The sequence below is a fragment of the Schistocerca cancellata genome, chromosome 2, assembly GCF_023864275.1.
Source record: "Schistocerca cancellata isolate TAMUIC-IGC-003103 chromosome 2, iqSchCanc2.1, whole genome shotgun sequence".
Classification (NCBI taxonomy): Eukaryota; Metazoa; Arthropoda; class Insecta; order Orthoptera; family Acrididae; genus Schistocerca; species Schistocerca cancellata.
Genome location: NC_064627.1, coordinates 163,926,494 through 163,947,751, shown reverse-complemented (window position 1 = coordinate 163,947,751; position 21,258 = coordinate 163,926,494). Strand labels below are relative to the sequence as shown.

Genomic DNA, 21,258 nt, shown 5'->3' with positions numbered 1-21,258 from the left:
GCAGAAGAAATGAAAAATCTGGAACAACATGGACAGAAGAAAGGAAGAGGCTTCATGGGGAGAAAATGAGGGAATACTGGAAAAATGGGAAACAACAACAAAGGAAAAATAAATAAATAAATAAATTTGGTTGTCCAGTCATTTAGAAGATGCAATGAGGATTTTATGCAATCCAAACAACACAAATATAGATGAGATAACCAAAAATACACATCACAATTTACTTTAATTAATATTTTTATTTTTGTGCATACATTTGCTTTGGAACTAGAATGAATAACAATCCTGATATACAAGAACAAACCTGTAGCTCTTTTAATTAAAAAAAAAAAAAAAAAAAAAAAAAAAATGGGGGGCTCATTGGTTTTCTGTCATTTTGAAAGTGTGGGATTAACATCATTAGAATAAAGTTTATGTGGCCATATGTGAATTGTGGTTTATTAGTCTCATAATTTACATAATCTAAATCATTTGATTCAGGCACAAAAGACACATGAAAATTGCGGTAAAATTTCACCATAAACATAGAACAGCTTATGTTAACAAACAACAACATAATAATAATAAAATTTTGTTATATATATACACACAACAAATAAAAAAATCTAACACTTAATTACCTTTGCTTAAATGATCGTTTCATCCTCCATGAATTCTCTGAATGAATAGTAGCATTTCTCCCACGGAATCTGCTGTGGCCTTATTTCTAGAATCTATGGCTTCATATTAAATATGGTTTTGCCCATTAACTTGTCATATTTTATCATCTGCATATACTGTGTGGTCTGTGCATATAATTTCAGTTGGTAGAAGGTACAGAACTTGGTTAGCTTTCAGAATGCACTTACCTTGTCAAGCTCATAGGAAAAACACACACACACAGAGGCACATGCACATAGTGCTCAGTCAATTGCCAACTCTTTCCTTGTTGTGTTGGCAGAAGAACCAACACCGTGTTACTAGAGGAGGCTGAAATGCACGCGTTTTAGCTCACGCAGGCTGGCGTGAGGAGGGATGGACTATACTGCCGTGAGGTGTGGAACATGACAAGGAATTAGAATTTAGAAAGCAGATGTAATTAGTTTGATACTTAACTTTAATCCATTAATGATGAACGTCGCTCTTGACGGTACATGATTCACAATATTATTTGTTCAGGATACATTCATAGTACTGAATATGGCGCCTTGCTAGGGCATAGCAAATGACATAGCTGACGGCTATGCTAAACTGTCGTCTCTGCAAATGAGAGCGTATGTAGACAGTGAACCATCGCTAGCAAAGTCGGTTGTCCAACTGGGGCGAGTGCTAGGGAGTCTCTAGAATAGACCTGCTGTGTGGCGGCGCTTGGTCTGCAATCACTGATAGTGGCGACACGCGGGTCCGACGTATACTAACAGATGGCGGCCGATTTAAAGGCTACCACCTAGCAAGTGTGGTGTCTGGCAGTGACACCACATTCCTAGCCCACAGTGAATGTACTGGGTTTGGTGGGTGGTGGTGTGGGGTGAGATGAGGGCTGGGGGTTGAGGGGAAGTGTCTAGCGGCTCCTGAGAGAGTGTGGAGCCATCTGTGGGCTAGCTAAGGCTGCAGGCAGAGGGTGCAGGTGGCATACAGCTGTGCATTTTATAGGCTAGAGCATGAGATAACAGCACACAAATTTGGAAGGTGGAGACGAGGTACTGGCGGAAGTAAAGCTAAGGATGGGGTGTGAGTTGTGCTTGGGTAGCTCAGTTGGTAGAGCACTTGCCCGCAAAAGGCAAAGGTCCCAAGTTTGAGTCCGGTCTGGCACACAACTTTAATCTGCCAGAAAAGTTTCAGCAAGATTATGATTTCATAAATATATATGGAAGGAACAGTTAGGATGTGCAGTTTCTGAAATAATGAGTGGCAAGATTTTGTTTGCTGTGCAGTAGACATGTGTCTGATAATTTTCTTCTGCAGCTGCAGTATTCCATCCATGATATTTGGATTCCGTAGAAATACTGGAACACGTGAGGCAATACTGACCTTACGACTTATCTTAGAAGAAAGATTAAGGAAAGGCAAACCTACGTTTCTAGCATTTGTAGACTTAGAGAAAGCTTTTGACAATGTTGACTGGAATACTCTCTTTCAAATTCTAAAGGTGGCAGGGGTAAAATACAGGGAGCGAAAGGCTATTTACAATTTGTACAGAAACCAGATGGCAGTTATAAGAGTCGAGCAGCATGAGAGGGAAGCAGCGGTTGGGAATGGAGTGAGACAGGGTTGCAACCTCTCCCCAATGTTATTCAATCTGTATATTGAGCAAGCAGTAAAGGAAACAAAAGAAAAATTTGGAGTAGGTATTAAAATCCATGGAGAAGAAATAAAAACTTTGAGGTTCGCCGATGACATTGTAATTCTGTCAGAGACAGCAAAGGACTTGGAAGAGCAGTTGAACGGAATGGATGGTGTCTTGAAGGGAGGATATAACATGAGCATCAACAAAGGCAAAACGAGGATAATGGAATGTAGTCGAATTAAGTCGGGTGATACTGAGGGTGTTAGATTGGGAAATGAGACACTTAAAGTAGTAAAGGAGTTTTGCTATTTGGGGAGCAAAATAACTGATGATGGTCGAAGTAGAGAGGATATAAAATGTAGACTGGCAATGGCAAGGAAAGCGTTTCTGAAGAAGAGAAATTTGTTAACATCGAGTATAGATTTAAGTGTCAGGAAGTCATTTCTGAAAGTATTTGTATGGAGTGTAGCCATGTATGGAAGTGAAACATGGACGGTAAATAGTTTGGAAAAGAAGAGAATAGAAGCTTTTGAAATGTGGTGCTACAGAAGAATGCTGAAGATTAGATGGGTAGATCACATAACTAATGAGGAAGTGTTGAATAGGATTGGGGAGAAGAGAAGTTTGTGGCACAACTTGACCAGAAGAAGGGATCAGTTGGTAGGACATGTTCTGAGGCATCAAGGGATCACCAATTTAGTATTGGAAGGCAGCGTGGAGGGTAAAAATCGTAGGGGGAGACCAGGAGATGAATACAGTAAGCAGATTCAGAAGGATGTAGTTGCAGTAGGTACTGGGAGATGAAGAAGCTTGCACAGGATAGAGTAGCATGGAGAGCTGCATCAAACCAGTCTCAGGACTGAAGACAACAACAACAACAACAACAACAACAACATATTTGAACTTCCCATACAGTTGTACCATACCTAATGACAGATTCAAAATAACTACTCTTGTATCTCTTCTTATCTTTTGTGTACTCATGTCAGTAGAATTTGCTAGTATTTGCATTACAAATGCAAAACTGCATAGTTGTATGACAGGATTCCACCTTGCCCACATTTAGTCCTAGAGATTTGATCATGTCCACTTCTTCCATAAGTTATTTGTTTGTTGTATTTTAAGTTCCACACATTTTGAATGTTTGGTTTTGAAATGTACCATATGGGTTTTTGCAGTGTTGGAACTAATTTTCTAGGGTATCCAGTGTGCTCATTATCGAGCTCAGAATTTTTTTCCACACCATCATCTTTTATTAAAACAGAATTATTGGCTGAAAACAGAACTTTTGAGGAATTTGTATTTTTGGGTAAGTCATTTACATAGAATACGGACAGGATTGGCCCAAAAATGGAGCCCTGAGGCTCGCCTTGTGATACTGTTCTCTATTTAGAATAATAATTCACTGCATTGAAATACGAGAGATATTGAAATGATGCAAGATTTGGGGTGGACATCATTAAAACAAAGGCATTTTTTGTTGCGGCTGAATCTTCTCACGAAATTCCAATCACCAACTTTCTCTTCCGAATGAGAAAATATTTTGTTGAGGCCAACCTACATAGGGAGAATCGATCACCATAATAAAATAAGTGAAATCAGAGCTTGTACAAAAAGAGATTGGAATAATAGAAAATTGTGAAGGTGGTGCGATGAACTCTCTGCCAGGCACTTAAATGTGATTTGCAGCGTATCCACATAGATGTAGATGTAGATGTAAGTCATCTGGTACATTTACTTCGGATGGCTTCTGTGCCTTTGATCCTGACCCACCCTTTGTTCATAATCTGTGCTTCAGCAATAGATTCTTTTGTGGTTTGTGTGTGGTATCCTCTCTTTGAGATGAGTGTTGCACATATCAGTGTGTTAGGTTAAAGCTGGAACTAGTCAATTTGACAAATTAATCTGACTCCTCTCATAAGATTTTAGTACAGGTGCTAAAGACAACGCAGCTGTGCACTCAGGCATCATCATCATCACTTAACAACTGGTTAGTTGTATTGTTACTGTCTTGGATGAATCATTCTTCCATATGATCCTTACATAGAACTACAGCCTAGCATCCATCAAGATTTATGTGAGTGTTCATTCTGTGTTACTCTAGATGGGTAGCCCTAAGTATTTAACTGTTGTGAGTGAGTCCACTTATTGGAAACTACATATTGCATTACAATGCATTTAGTTGCATTGAGTTAAAAGTTTCTTAAAATTTATGAGGGTTTATGCACCTCATTAAATGCTTCTCAGACAGCTATCTTTGTGCTTATTTTAACTATGTCAAGTGTGTGTGTGTAGTAGGGCTTCAGATTTGGTTGTCTATAATGGAGCTCTCTCTGATTCACAGTAAATATCTCTTATGCTGTTAGACCATGACAATTCTTTCTCATTTTGCACTATTTTGCATGTCACATATTCATGTGTCATATTTTATAAATTGCTATTGACTTTATCCCATTAATCCTCCATATTTTGCCTGCCAGAGCTGAATTTTTGTTGGTGGTGGCTGACCAGGTAGCTACAAACAAGCTTGCTGTCACACAATTTGGAAACCTTTGTGGGGTGGTAGTCACGTTATGACACTGGAGTCATATTCAACAGGAGAGAGATTCAAATCTCCATGCAGTAATTCAGATTACCAAGATTCCATAAATCATTTCAGTAAAATACCAATATGTTTTCTTATAGAGGCAATAGATGTGGTCTTCTCCAAGTTTTCCCTGAGCAAGTATCTATTGAGAAAATTAATAAGTTATGTGACAGAATTGCTGATCCTTTATTACTTTCAGGATGTGAAACTTTTAGTACTGCCAACAGACACATATAAAAGTAAAAGTGATGCCCTACCCATGTTTTGGAAAATATAGTTCCTTCATCAGGAATAGAGTACCAAAAGCTGAGTAGTGTGTCACTTTTATTTTTGTATATGTCTGTTGGCAGTACTGCAGATTGCACTTGCTGAAAATATGTACTAGTGAACAATTCTGACTCTTAATTTACTAGTTTTCTTAGTTGAATTTTCATTTTATACAAGACTCTATTGACCTCAGCAGTGATGAGATGTTAAATTGTAGCCTAGCTGTACAATTTATGAGGTCCCAATCGCATTATCAGAACTTGTCATCTGCGTAAACTGCACAATTCCAAAACTATGAAAGATCTGAGACCAATATGACTTACTAGGATATTAGATATTAAAGCTAACATCCAAAAAATCTAGTACTGTAAGTAACAAATATTTTTAATGCTAGTTCATGTAATAGAAAACAAAATGGTATAGTATTAGTTGTGGTAATTCAAGATACCAACTCTCAAATACAAACTGGGATGTTATGGCAGTGATTTATTTTTCCATGGTAGACTGAAAAATTCTGTTTTGTGCATTAATTATCTTTTTATTAATTTGTTCTCAGTTAAATGCACTCAAAGCCATGCCCACTCGGAAGCAATAGTACATGAAAAACACCGCATTCAGAGGCATTTGAAAAGCATACGAGCACTCTGCAGGCATCTGGATGCACCCAGATAGTACATTCTTTTCACCACTACCATAGAACACAATCAGTGTTATCACTTTCAGTCCAATTATTCAACTTAAGGTGTGCAGAGTACTCTTCCTTAGTATTGAATGCATCTGTCTTAGCTACAAGTGTGCAAAGTGACTAAGAGCCACATGAAATCATTCATAATTCAGCCTTCTTTATGAATTAACATTTGAACTTTCATGTCTAATATATCATTTTAAAAAAAATAAACTTCTTAAATAGACAGTTTGCTCTCACGGTCAAATTCAAAATTAATTGCATCTGTCTACAGTTTGCAGTGCTGGAATACACGATAGCAACAATAACTGAATTCAAAAGAAACAGAGGAATAAAATTATAAATAATGGTGAATTACATATATTTCAGTTCAAAAGGAAGGAAGGAAGATTGGGCTTTAATACCCCATCAACATCGAGGCCATTAGAGGTGGAGCACAAGCTCAGGTGGTGCCAAGGATGGGAAAGGAAATTGGCCATATCCTTTCAAGGGACCATCCCGGCATTTGCCTGGAGTGATTTAGGGAAATCACAGAAAACCTAAATCTGGATGGCTGGATGAGGGTTTGAACCATCGTCCTCCTGAATTCAAGTCCAGTGTACTAACCCCGCAACTTTGCTCAGTTTATATTTCAATTCAGTGACACACATTTAGATAATTATCTTTGCATCAACAATACTAGAACACTAAATTATAAAACAGTCCTTACTAATCCTTTAACATATTTTCTTTAATTATACAGAGACTATCATCTGAATTATTATTTTGCAATGTAATTCAGTTTTTGATAATGAAAGAGGGAGCAATACATGTTACCTTTAAGGGTAATAACGAGAGAGAGAATGTTAATTTTTTAATTGGACTTGTACATGCTTTTACATAAATAAAATTATCCAGCACATAAAATGTGGATAAATTCTCATTTAAACACTGAAATTGGACCTTTCTGCATGTGCAGTCACTGATGTGTTCATTCCTACATGCTATCTCTGTCTCGGCATCACAAACATATCACTACTGTGTTGCATCTCACATATTCATGAAATGTGAAAACACAGGAGTGCATTAATATGTTGTTTCACACTTAACGTAAAACCAGAACCACAATGGCAACCCATAATCCACTGCACTGCAGGGCCCATGGCCAGTTAAGGTGACTACAAAGGGAAGGCTAGCAATGAGAAGGTGCCGAGAACTTGCCTGCTGCTCAGAGAATGTTCTAAAGGAGCCCGTAATGCAGTGCTCACCTCCAGTGTCCAAAAATCTGTCTCTGTAGCCGAGTTTAATTCTCCTACTGCTACTCAAGTGATGCAAGTACTGTGAGATCAGTCAGTGGTTTACCCTAACCTGAATAGTCCATCAGATTAAAATCAATCAGGGAAAATTTAGATACACCATGGGTAAATGAAATTGTATGATAATCACTGAAACAAAATGAAAGGTGAAGTGCCTGATGAGTATTACCACGACCTGCCCAGAAGGCACTGCCATCTTTCATGGTGCTATAGAAATTTAAGTGAACTGTAGGTAACAAAGGTAACAAATATGATGGTTCTCCATAGAATCAGTGAGGAAAACACTGACAAGAAGGAGGGACAAGGTCATTAAAGAAACAATTATTTGACCATTATCTCAATCTGTTGCTATTATTCTTCTTTACAATTGAAGATTTATGCCTAGTGCTCATTAAATTCATCTTGTTCTGTAACCTCACTTGTATTTGTTCATCATTTTATGCTTTTTACGTCAGTTACCATGACTTCTTAAAGTCTTGTGGAGTTCTGAATATTTTAATGTGCCATAGTGTAGATTTTCATTGGTTTAACAGCTCTTTGCTTTTCTCATTGAATTAGCTGGTTTGCTTGTTGTTCTTGCAGGCTAAGTCCTTGCTTGTCATTTACCACTGTTGACTTTCTGGAATAATTTCTCACTTGAGGTTAACATCTCTCATACCAGTTTATGTCTTTCAGTTTTTATGGTTAACACAACTCTTGCTGTACTTTTTAAACTGTTTGTATCTGATTGCATAAGTAAATAATTGTTATTAAACTTTCAATTATGCAGGTTGAAGAAAACCGCAAATACCGCCTTCACAAGCAATGGGAACACAATCCAACTATTGTATCATTTAATTACATAAGGAAAAGGGAGATTTTTTACAAAGGACATTTGCCTAGAGGACGTTACATCTTGATTCCAACAACACTGAAACCAGGAGACACAGGAGGCTATTTCGTTCGAATTTTCTCTACCTCAAATATTAAATTACGGTAAGAGAGAATCTAAATGACATTATTTCACATTGTGCACAGTGTTAATTTTAATATATAATGTATCTAAAAACAAAGATGATGTGACTTACCAAATGAAAGTGCTGGCAGGTCGACAGACACACAAACGAACACAAACACACAAAATTCAAGCTTTCACAACAAACTGTTGCCTCGTCAGGAAAGAGGGAAGGAGAGGGAAAGACGAAAGGATGTGGGTTTTAAGGGAGAGGGTAAGGAGTCATTCCAGTCCCGGGAGCAGAAAGACTTACCTTAGGGGGAAAAAGGGACGGGTATACACTCGCACACACACACATATCCATCCACACATATACAGACACAAGCAGACATTGGTCTTTAAATATGTCTGCTTGTGTCTGTATATGTGTGGATGGATATGTGTGTGTGTGCGAGTGTATACCCGTCCCTTTTTCCCCCTAAGGTAAGTCTTTCCGCTCCCGGGACTGGAATGACTCCTTACCCTCTCCCTTAAAACCCACATCCTTTCGTCTTTCCCTCTCATTCCCTCTTTCCTGATGAGGCAACAGTTTGTTGCGAAAGCTTGAATTTTGTGTGTATGTTTGTGTTCGTTTGTGTGTCTGTCGACCTGCCAGCACTTTCATTTGGTAAGTCACATCATCTTTGTTTTTAGATATATTTTTCCTACATGGAATGTTTCCTTCTATTATTCTATTATTAATATATAATGTTTATTTTTTGTATTTACAGGACAATAAAGCGGGATGTACCATACAAAACATGTTACTGCTGTAAATCAGGATATCCTGTGTGGGTTACAGTGGTCTATGTTAAAGGAGCTGAAGGCCTTAAGAAAATGGACAGAATTGGTTGTAAGTATAACATACAAAAGGCACTTATTAATTTTTTTATGCAGCAGCAGCCACAGCAGTAGCAGCCATTTGACATCTATTGCTGGATAAAGACCTTATCTAGTGTATTACATGCTTTACACTCTTCAGTTATACGCCTGCATGTTGCTTCTCTGTCTTTTCTAATTTCATCTATCCATCCTTCATTAGGTCATCATATAGTCTTGTCTTATCTCTGTTAATTGCAAAAACAACTTTCTTAATCTATCCATCATCCATTCAACTGAACCCATCTCCATTTCAATTCAATTTCAGTCACAATTATGTCTTCCACCCTAGTTTATTGCAGATCCATTTACTTGTTTTCCTGTATCACCTAGTGATTAGTAACATCCATCTTTCCTTTAATCACTGAGCAATCATCTGTTTTTGAATGGTTTTCACATTTAAAGTCTGTGTATCACTGATTTAAGTTAAAACTATCAATACTCACTGACTTCCCTATTCTGAACATTAGAAGCATTTGAAAACCACTGTTTATTTTACTAATGGCACTCCAGCCCAATTTTGCTCATCTGCTTATTTGTCTCCTGTCTCCCGCTTAGTCCTCAACTTATTCTTTGGTCTCATAGTTAACTATGGTAATTTCTTTTTGTGTTTCCATTGTACATTATTTTAGATGTATTATAATTGATTTCCAAGTGTACTTTCAAACTTTTTCTATAAAGTTCTTTCATCATTTGTTGATTTTTTGCTGCACTAATGGAAAATAGTGTAGAGCATAATCTTATCCTCTCTCACATCACCAATTGATTTTCATTCTTCTAAATAATAGATTTGTTTCATAAGCTTCGAGAGGAGAAAGATGTACAAATAACTTATTCCCCCCCCCCCCCTCCCCCTCCCGTTGTTGGCTGCAGTTTGTCACATCTAGGGGTAAATTCTTGAGGCTGAAATTTTTTAACTTTGTAGGTTCCAGATGATATGATAAGCCTCTTGCATAACTTTTGTTTGCACTTGTTTTTTTTTATTATGCCACATTCTTCTGTATCACACTGTCTTTACAATCTCCACTTCCATAAAACCAAAAATTACATTGTTATTGCCAAATTTAAAAACACGTCCAATTCCATTAGAGGCATGCGCAGTGCTACTGACTCATTCTGTGGTACTAACAATATTCCAAAGAGTTTACAAAACAAAAAGAGTTTACAAACTTTCTTGACAAAAGAAGAATCTTCACTAAGTTATACCATTATTTTATAAATTAGTCCAGAAATAAATTTATTAAATATAGTTAGATTGTGCAGTTAATCATAGGAATTTTAATTATGCCAGATGTTTCATAATTTCAGATGTTTCTAAAAGAAGAGTAATTTTAACTGTACATACAGAGTTAATACATATTGCCTATAATAAAGTAATTTCTTTTTATACATTTTAACGTGAAATATAATACATCATTTACAAAATCATATGAAATTCATTTAGTTAAACAACTGAGATAATGGTCACTTATAGAAGATTCAAAAATATTCCTGGTATCAACTACTTCAGTTAAAGAAAGGTAATGCTAGAGGATCATATTCCTTTACAATATCCCCTGCACAAATTTGGAAACAGCATGTTTACAATATTTTGTGACAGACTGTAAGGTCAGCCAGACGATGTACGAAATGATGCCAAAAAATAGAATACAGATGTATAGAAGTATCTGATACATATTACAGAAAACATAAGAAAAATATCTACTATACAAGTCATAATCTATACATATATCAGGATATGGCATTCAGATTTTCAGATCTGTGGAACATACTGTCACAAGACAAATAATACAAAGTCAGAAGTACAACACTGCATCACTAAACTATGGAAATAAATACAGAGACAAGGTAAATAACTATGATTAGAAATTGTAAGTTAACTTCCATACAATCACACCTTCAAAATCTTCAAACGAGAAGAGAAAAAAAAAATTCAGAGCTTAAGTGTACGACGAATGAGCTGACTCAAAAAACTCACAACAACAGGTACAGACCAGAAGAGTAGGAGTACAGTACAAAATCAATCGGCCACATAAACTAGAGTATTTAAGGGTGTGTTGACTCCTGAAAGGACAAAATAATGGAAAAATATTAGGGCCTAAGTTTACGATGTGAGGTCCGACCCATCACTCCAAACTACACTGGGTACAAACCAGCAAAAAATCTTTTGACTCAACAAAATGAATAAAGCTCACAATCATATCAATACGTTCAATCATATTCAAAAAGTAATTGTAAGAAGCATCTAGCCTCAATCAGTGGTTGTACACTCTTCTTGAGTACACACGTACACAGTCGCAATGACCAGGTGTATCCAAAACATAGTTAAGCATGAGTCTGCCCACAAATCAAGTTCCAGTCAGATACAATATTGATGTATTCAGGATAAATAATGTAAACAGAGTCATAAATAACTTTGAGTGATGACATAATTGAGTAGCTTGGGGACCACAATCATTGTATGACAGCAAACATGTATACATCTTGTTATATTGTCTATACTAGTAAATGTCTTCCACACTGTTTGCTGACTGTCCATGCACACTAACCTATGTATATGGAGACCTAAAAGATTTATTTACCATTGATAAAATAAAATAAAAATGCATACTGATTTAAAGTTACATAATGTTTTGGGAAGTCAATCCCGCCACTTGAAAAAACATACATTTATGTGAAATAACACTGTCTTTAGGAGTCTTGGCTAACAATTTACAAATCTCAGTCACTACACTGATGTAGTTGATGGATGATCGAGTACATTACCCAGCACCTGTGATCTCTTGTAAGTCAACTGGTCCAGCCTGGTACAGCCATACAGTAGTGTGGGGAGTGGATCTGCCTACATCTTTCAGTTTCCTCCCTAGAGTTCTCATCACACACTCAAATGCATAAGTAACTTCCTGCCTAGCATTCACATCAAATCCTGAAACATTGTTTTGTGTCCTAATATGCTGTTCAATACCTTCTTCACGTTACACGGCATATACTCTCCCTATTAATTTTTCAAAGTCAATTATATGGGGACTATGTCAGGTGCAATTAAGAAGTGTTCACACATGAAACATTAATAATCAGAGTGTAGTAGCCACCAGAAAGATCGCGGGAGGCGCACATTGGCACGGCGCGTCATGGACAGTAGTTGCCGCAAGTAGAGTCCCGTCCACCAGAGGGCACGCGAGAATTCGGACGCGCCCTCTGCCAGCGTAACAACAACAACAACTCCGGCAGGACAGGCAGAGCGCAGTCAGTCAACATCAGGCATGCCTAGGACACAGTCCCGGTCTACGCTAAGTGAAGTGCGACGTAACGTGAACAGTGTTACTACACAATTGGCGACGAGTAGGGTCGTTCTTTCGCGTGTTGCGTCGTTGTTCCAGTTTCGCAGTTTCTCCACGGCATGGAGGATTTGGTGCGGGTTTTGGTTGCGCAGCAGACGGAGCTCATGGCCACCATGAAACAAGTGCTTCCGGCGTTGCTATCACCGCCGTCTGCTCCGGCGCCGTTCCCTCCTCCCTTTCCCCCGTATGACGAGACGGCGGAGGATTGGGACGCATATGAACATCGCCTTCGGCAGCATTTCCAGGCGTTTCATGTTGCCGATGCGGAGGTATGTCGTGCTCTCTTCTTGTCTTGGATATCTCCCTCGCTGTATCAAGTTTTGCGGCAGCTGGCGCCGTTGCAGGAACCCTCGTCCTTGTCTTTTGACGCATTGTGTTCATTGCTGTCTTCATATTATCGCCGCCGCACGCATGTTGTGGCGGCTAGGGTCGAGTTCTATCAATGCAAGAAACAGCCCCATCAGTCTTACCGGGCGTGGGCCGCAACCCTGCACGGTCTTAGTCGCAAGTGTCATTTTGTCACGGAGCAGTCGCGGGAGTCGTATGCCCATGTTATGGTACGCGACGTCATTGTTCGTTCGGCCCCTGATAGGGAGGTCCGGCAACGGGCCCTGCAGTTAGAAGACCCTTCCCTCGAAGAAGTCCTGTCCATTGCTCAATCGTATGAAGTCTCTCACGCAGCAGGTCAACAGCTGGAGGCGTGGTGCGACGTCGCGGAGGTTCAGGGCGGCGCGGCCGCGTCCAATGTGTCCGGGGTGGACGACGTGCGAGCGGTACCATCCGGCCGTTACGGCCGCTCCCGCACGGCGCGTAAACAGAATTCCGGCCGCTGGTCCCTGTTGCCGTCCTGTGCGTCGTGCTATATACATTAGGATCGGTCAAAGTTCCCCCAGCGTTGGGCCGTTTGTCGCAAATGTCATAAAAACGGTCACATTGCTAAAGTTTGCCGCTCAGCCTCAAAGGAATCGAAGGAAGCAAGTACAGAGGACATGGACGTTGACATTCAGGAAGTTTCATCGGGCCAGGCTCCCGACGCATCGGCACGCAAACTCTTTATCGAGGTGTCAGTTCGGTCGCGCCGGTTACAACTGCAAGTAGATGCGGGCGCGGCAGTTTCGTTGTTGAATGCACAAACGTATTCCAACCTTGGATCGCCCCCGTTGGCGCCAGTTTACCGGCGTCTACGCGGTTATGGTAAACAGTTCATTCCCCTACTGGGTCAATTCACTACCGACGTGACTTACAAATCAGTCACTCGGCCTATTACTTTTATTGTTGTCAGTGATGCGAGCTCCGCTAACCTTTTTGGCCTGGATGCCTTTCAAGCTTTCGGTTTTTCTATCGCTGACACCATACAGTTGGTCTCCGAAGACGTTCCCTATCACTCATTAGAATCTTTGATCTCAGACTTTCCAGACATTTTTGAGGAGGGCCTGGGGCGTGTTTCAGATTTTGAAGCTCACTTAACGTTGAAGGCGTCGGCTCGCCCGCGTTTTCTACGCGTGAGGCAGATTCCCTTGGCTCTCCGCCCTCAGGTAAAGGAAGAGCTAGACCGGCTGACAGCCCTAGGGGTCGTTCTTCCCATTTCTTCCAGTGAGTGGGCTCCGCCCCTCGTTATTGTCAAGAAGCCCTCTGGAAAATTACGTCTTTGTGGCGATTTTAAGGCCACCATTAATTCCCAATTGGTGGTGGACACCTATCCTTTGCCTCGTGCTGATGAATTGTTCTCCGCCGTGGCGGGAGGCCACTATTTTTCGAAAATCGATCTGTCAGAGGCTTATCATCAGATACCACTTGATGAGGACTCCAAACGGCTGGCAGTCGTCAACACCCCGTTTGGCCTTTACCAATACCAGCGGTTGGCTTTTGGAATATCCAGTGCCCCGGCGATATTCCAGCGTTATCTTGAGCATGTCACGTCGACAATCCCTCATTGTATTAATTACCTGGATGACATAATTGTCACGGGCCGCAGCACGACGGACCACTTGCACAACCTTCGCACCCTCTTTCTCAAATTCAGGTCTGTGGGCTTGCGTTGCAACCTGCAGAAGTCAACCTTCTTCCAACCGTCCATTGAGTATGTGGGCTACACCATCTCTCGGCATGGCATCCAGCCACTAGGAAGTTTGGTCCAAGGTATCGTCAACCTTCCTCGGCCCACATCGCTGAAGGAGTTACAAGCTTTTTTAGGCAAGATAGCCTATTACCACCGGTTCATTCCCAGGGCTTCCACTATAGCCCACCCCCTGTACTGCCTTCTGCACAAGGGTGTTCCTTTTGATTGGTCGCCGGCATGCGAGCGAGCGTTCACCTCGTTGAAGGGCCTCCTCACGTCAGCCCCTTGTTTGGCTACTTTTGATCCCCATAAGCCGTTAGTCCTGGCTACGGATGCTTCACAGTATGGGGTGGGGGCGGTCCTGGCCCATCGCAACGCAGATGGTTCCGAGCAACAACTGGCGTTTGCGTCGAAAACGCTTAGTCCCGCGCAGTCCCATTACTCCCAGGTGGAAAAAGAGGCTTTGGCCATTGTCTACGCTGTTACCAAGTTTCACCCTTTCTGACCATAAGCCGTTAATATCGTTATTTGGCCCCGCCTCTCAGATTCCGGATAGGGCGGCCCACAGACTACAGCGCTGGGCCTTGTTCCTCTCTAAGTACCATTATGACATTCGTTTTCGCCCTACAGGCCAGCATGCCAACGCCGACGCTCTTTCCTGTCTTCCGGTGGGCCCGGACCCTACATTTGATCGAGAGGAGATTATGTGTTTTCATTTGGATGTGGCGTCCCGCCAGGCGGTTGATGGCTTCCCGATCACTAGTTCTCGAGTCGCCAGGGAAACAGCGGCTGACCCGGTTCTCCGGCAAGTCGTTCGCCTCATTCAGCAGGGGTGGTCGTCCCGCCCTCCGGGCCGGGCCTCGGACCCTCTTCGTAATTATTTTCTTCTACGAGACCGTCTCTCTGTCTTGGAAGGAGTTCTCCTTCTGGCTACCGATGATACAGCTCCTCGCGTGGTTGTTCCTGCAAGTTTACGACGGGAGGTCCTCAAGTTATTACATGCGGGGCACTGGGGTGTTTCCCGTACTAAAACCTTGGCTCGCGGACATGTGTACTGGCCCGGTATTGACAGAGAAATTGAGCACTTGGTGGCCGCCTGTTCCCAGTGTGCGAGCCAACAAGCATCTCCCAGGGCAGCGTTCTCTTCATGGCCGCCGGCAACCCAGGCATGGGAACGTGTTCACATCGATTTTGCGGGGCCGTTTCTCAATGGCTTTTGGCTCATTGTCATTGATGCTTATTCCCGATTCCCATATGTGGTTCGCTGCTCCTCAACCACTTCAGACGTTGCAATCCAGGCACTAGCAAAAATCTTTTCTGTGGAAGGTCTGCCAATCACCCTGGTCTCGGACAATGGACCGCAGTTTCTTTCGCAGACCTTCCAGGATTTTTGTAGGCGCTTCGGTATTCGGCACATTTGCTCTCCCCCCTTCCATCCACAATCGAATGGGGAAGCTGAGCGCATGGTGCGCACCTTTAAGACGCAGATGAAAAAGTATGTGCACGAATTTCCTGCAGAGGAAGCATTGACGTTTTTCTTGACGGCATACCGGACCACACCAATGGGAGACCGCAGCCCCGCAGAGCTCCTCCATGGGCGTCAACCTAGGACTCTGCTGCACCTCCTCCAGCCTGGTCCTCGCCAGTCTTCCCAAAACGGAGTACCTGGTTTTCCACTGGGTATGTCAGTCTGGGCCCGTGGGTTTGGTCGCAATCCACGTTGGATACCGGCGGTGGTCCTGCACCGACATGGCCGCCGGCTCTATACCTTGCAGGTGGGGGACCAGGTGGTACGTCGTCACCAAACTCAGCTACGTCCACGTTCGGGCACCCACCCTCCGCCCTCTCGGACACCGGCTTCCCCATTGCCGGCACCTGTATTGGTTTCACAGGGGACGTTCCCTCCTCTCCCCGCTGTGACTCTGCTGCACTGTGATGGTTCTCAGCCTTGGCAGCCTCCAGTGGCTCCAGCACCGGCATCGCCGTCATTCGAGCTGCCCCAGCGAGAGCTGGCCCCCCTAGCCGGCCCGGTTTCGCAGGGGGCTAGTTCCCCTGTGGTCGTCCCTTCCCCTTCATCCCCGCCACTGGGTCTTGCCCCTCCTGAGGTGGAACAGGATCCGGAGTTAGACAGCTTGTCGCCCGTTCTGTCCCGGGCTCCGGTTGTGGGACGACGGGGGCCTCTTCGTGTGGGTCATTTCCAGCCATATTCGAAGGTTCCGGCTCGAGGGTTGGCAGATTCCCTCGACTCCGGCCATCCCATGGATGTGGAGGTCATCGCTCCTGCCCGACGCTCCACCTTTCGACGCAGTGGATCACAGTGGCTTCACCCCCCGAAGGAGGAGGAGTGTAGTAGCCACCAGAAAGATCGCGGGAGGCACACATTGGCACGGCGCGTCATGGACAGTAGTTGCCGCAAGTAGAGTCCCGTCCACCAGAGGGCACGCGAGAATTCGGACGCGCCCTCTGCCGGCGTAACAACAACAACAACTCCGGCAGGACAGGCAGAGCGCAGTCAGTCAACATCGGGCATGCCTAGGACACAGTCCCGGTCTACGCTAAGTGAAGTGCGACGTAACGTGAACAGTGTTACTACACAGAGTTAACTGCAATAAAAAAATGAACTAACAAGGTGATACACACAGATATACTAACATACTATTCCTAATTTTTGCAGTACAAATTATGAATAAATATGTATCAAATTCTAAAACACAAATCTACACACATCAAAAAAAGTTGTGCCTTACCCTAGTTCCCAGAACTCCTGAAGATAAACATTGACCATGGATACTGTGTCACAGACACAGCCCCTTTGGCTGTTCAGAGATGTCACTAAACCTGCCCAAAGATGTAAACAACCATGCATGAGTTGTGCCTATTAGAAGGAGGGGGTCTTACAGCTGATCAGTTCCAGTCATTCCACCAGGAAGGAGGTACACGGCTCGTGTTATCTGTAGTTCAACCATGTCTGGATGGTCAATACTGCAGTTTGATTGCTTCCGCATTCTTACCTTGTGCCAGGAAGGGCCGTCAACAAGGGAAGTGTCCAGGTGTCTCGGAGTGAACCAAAGTGATGTTGTTTGGACACACAGGAGATACAGAAAGACAGGAACTGTCAATGACAGCCTCACTCAGGCCGTCCAAGGGCTACTACTGCAATGGATGACCACTACGTACGAATTACGGCTTGGAGGAACACTGACAGCTACGCTACCATGTTGAATAATGAGTTTCGTGCAGCCACAGGACGTCATGTTATGACTCCAACTGTGCGCAATAGGCTGCATGATATGCAACTTCATTCCCAATGTCCATGATGAGGTCCATGACTCCATGCAGCATGGTTCAAATGGGACTAACAACATGCCGAATGGACCACTCAGGATTGACATTCCATTCTCTTCACTAATGAGTGTCGCATATGCCCTCAATCAAATGATCGTCAGAGATGTATTTGGAGGCAACCTGGTCAGGCCTTAGACACACTGTCCAGTGAATGCAGCAAGGTGGAGGTTGCCTACTGTTTTGGTGTGGCATTATTTGGGGCCAACATACGCCACTGGTGGTCATAGAAAGCACCATAACAGCTGTACGATATGTGAATGTCATCCTCTGACTGATAGTGCAATCATATTGGCGAGGCATTTGTCTTGATGGACAACAATTCACGCCCCCATTGTGCACATCTTCTGAATGGCTTCCTTCAGGATAATGACAAAGCTCGACTAGAGTGGCGAGCATGTTTTCCATACATGAATGGCATCGAACATGCCTGGGACAAATTGGAAAGGTCTGTTTATGGAAGACATGACCCACCAACCGCTCTGAGGGATCGACACCGAATCGCTATTGAGGAGTGGGACAATCTGGACCAACAGTGCCTTGATGAACTTGTGGATAGTATGCCACAATGAATACAGGCATGCATCAATGAAAGAGTACGTGCTACCTGGTATTAGAGGTACCTGTGTCTACAGCAATCTGGACTACCACCTCTGAAGGTCTCGCTGTATTGTGGTACAACATGCAATGTGTGGTTTTCATGCACAATAAAAAGGGCAGAAATGATGTTTATGTTGATCTCTATTCCAATTTTCTGTACAGGTTCTGGAACTCTCAGAACCAAGGTGATGCAAAACCTTTATTTGGTGTGCGTATTACAGAACATAATTATATAGTGTATCATAGATTTTAACTCAGTCATTGGATAAGACAAAGCTTTAGAAATTACAACATCTTACATACTAAATTCATGACAGACAAAACATAATTATGTAGTCTTATAAATCTACAAACATAGTATACATTTTCTGCTAGACTATGGATCATTAAGCATTCATATTCATAGGTCTTGTCCTCTACACTAAACATTAACAGTACTTGACATTTTACATACTTGCTTTGCTTACCAGTAGCTCTTTGTATCTTTACATGTGCAACAGGAATTCCCAAAAAATTCTTACTATACTTGATTTTGTCTCTAAATTGTTCAGGTATACCACAAATCAGGCCTACCTTCATCAATCAAACAGTTTTCTTCCCAATTATCAATCTTAATCTTAATGTAAGGACACCCAAAATCTGAATCATCATCTCCATTATTAGACACTTCAAAGATCACTTTCTGTTTCATCAAATGAGACATCCACATGGTTTTTGCAGGGTTTAATCAACTTTACTGGTATCACAGCATTAGCTTCTGTCTCGGGTTCTTCGGCCGATGTTAATTTGATGATTTTACCGACATTTCGCCAGATGAATGTCGACCGAAGAATCCAAGGCAGAAGCTAATAGGCAGCTTGTCAACAAGTGGCCACAAAAGCCTTAACAATTTTGTATTGTAGCATTACTTTGGTTACTCAGAAGAGGTTTGGTGAAGATTGAACACATGAATGGATTCCATAGTGCAACTAACATCACTTATTACAGGAGGAATACAAAATATATTACTGTTAAAATTACACTTCCTACTTAGATTTTCTTTCACTTCATTCCACCGATTTGGATATGAATTTTGACTAACCACAGCTAACTAATTCCAGAGTGCACTTTTATCTGTGTTATCATCAATCTGGTCCCAAACAAACTTCAAAAAGCTTTCACCTTAATTCTCTAGGCTTACAGATAACTCACCTTTACTGTTTGCATCACTACTCTGCATGGCGTTAATCAAAAACTGCTTTGACTGGACTAGTATTCCATGACTCTCACTTACATCATCACATACATCACTTACCTTACCTGTATTCACAAATAACTCTGAAACTTCATTATTCTTAAACTCCACAAATACCTGATACTCACCATCATCATATGCTTTCAAAATTACTTCATCAACAACATCATTAACAACACAAGTCTCATCAACATCAAAGTCACACATCACACCTACATTCATTTGCAATATGCTACAAGTCTCCAACTTATCAACCTAAGTTATTTCCCAGCTCTCATTTACATCTACATCAAAAATACCACCTAATTCAGACCAGACAAAGTCATCACCTGTTTTTAATACATCAGTAACACTGGGGGGTTGTTTGGGGGAATAGATCGTATTAGGGAAGGATAGGGAAGGAAGTCGGCCGTGCCCTTTCAAAGGAACCATCCCGGCATTTGCCTGGAGTGATTTAGGGAAATCACGGAAAACCTAAATCAGGATGGCCGGACACGGGATTGAACCGTTGTCCTCCCAAATGCAAGTCCAGTGTGCTAACAGTAATACTGTTTACTGACCAAGAGAAGAAATCATTAGTAGATACTACATCAAAATTCTCATTACTCTCACATTCAGGTTTGTGATTACCAGTTACATCACTATAATTAAACATAGTATCCCAAAACTTTTGATCCAAACATAAATGAGAGATCTGATATTCATTCTGTTCAACTTCAGATACATGTGCCACATCATTAACACTGTTATTATTGTTTAACTGCAAGTGTAAAGGGAGAGTCCTGTACATGTTGTGTTTCCTCGCTCAGAGCTGTGGACCTCCATTGAGGTGGACTGCCATTTCCCAGATAGTTACCTCTAGATTGTTTCTCCTATTAAATTACCCATGGTTATCCCCATCATCCCTATTCCGCTGATGTTCAAATTTTCTGTCTCTATTAACATTTTGACCCTGATAGAAGTTACCATATCTTCATTTCTGTAGTTTTTGCCACTGTGACTCTATCATTTCAATAATTATGGAACATGCTTCTTTCTACTGCCCTATCCAGCCTGTCAACATACTTTTATATCTTCAAATTTAACACATATTTCGGACAACAACACATATAAGTCACTGAGTAAGTTGACCTGTGTACAAGTCAGCATTCGATTAAACACTGAGTCTTAGTCTAGCGGCCGCTGCTCGGCTGGCCGCTTAGGTGGCGCAGCTGCTGCGTGGCTGGCAGACAGCGCCGCACGTAGAGGACGTGCGTAATTGCACGGCGGCACTTTGAATAATCGGCGAGTCACAACACTTTCCCCCCTTTGAAATTGTTGCACTGGTCTTGATGGGGGTGTCCTGGAGATGGCTAACGTCCATAGGCGTTGTTTGACTCAACGTAAAGTCTCGAGGAGGAGGCTTCCCGTACGGACGGAAGTGTCCCCGATGATAACGGGTTGAGATGACAGGAGACGTAGGGGTTGAATCTGCTGGGGCCCCCTGCACCAATCTGCCCGTTGCGGCAAGTCCAGTTGATATGACAGGAGACATGGGCGATGTGTCGGCGTCTGTTGGAGGAGGAGGCGAGTAGATGTACTCTGACAGAGGACGGTCCTCCGGTTCCTGCATGGGCACGTCTCCTGGTGGCGTCCGTTCTGGTGCTGGCATCGCGATGACAGTGAGAGGGCTGCGTTGTGAGTATTGAGAGATGCCAAGATCCCGAGCATCAGGTAGAGCCAAAGGTGGT

General features: G+C 42.4%; 1 protein-coding gene across 2 annotated transcripts in view; it reads left to right on the top strand.

The window, feature by feature from the left end:
• The window catches only part of LOC126161452 (calpain-5-like), a 323,178-nt gene that overhangs the window by 263,611 nt on the left and 38,309 nt on the right, over nucleotides 1-21,258 (top strand). For both annotated transcript variants that reach the window (XM_049917273.1, XM_049917272.1), the window contains exons 11-12: nucleotides 7,870-8,075; nucleotides 8,805-8,926. In XM_049917273.1, coding sequence (XP_049773230.1) covers nucleotides 7,870-8,075; nucleotides 8,805-8,926 — 328 coding nt within the window. The remainder of the gene's footprint in view (nucleotides 1-7,869; nucleotides 8,076-8,804; nucleotides 8,927-21,258) is intronic.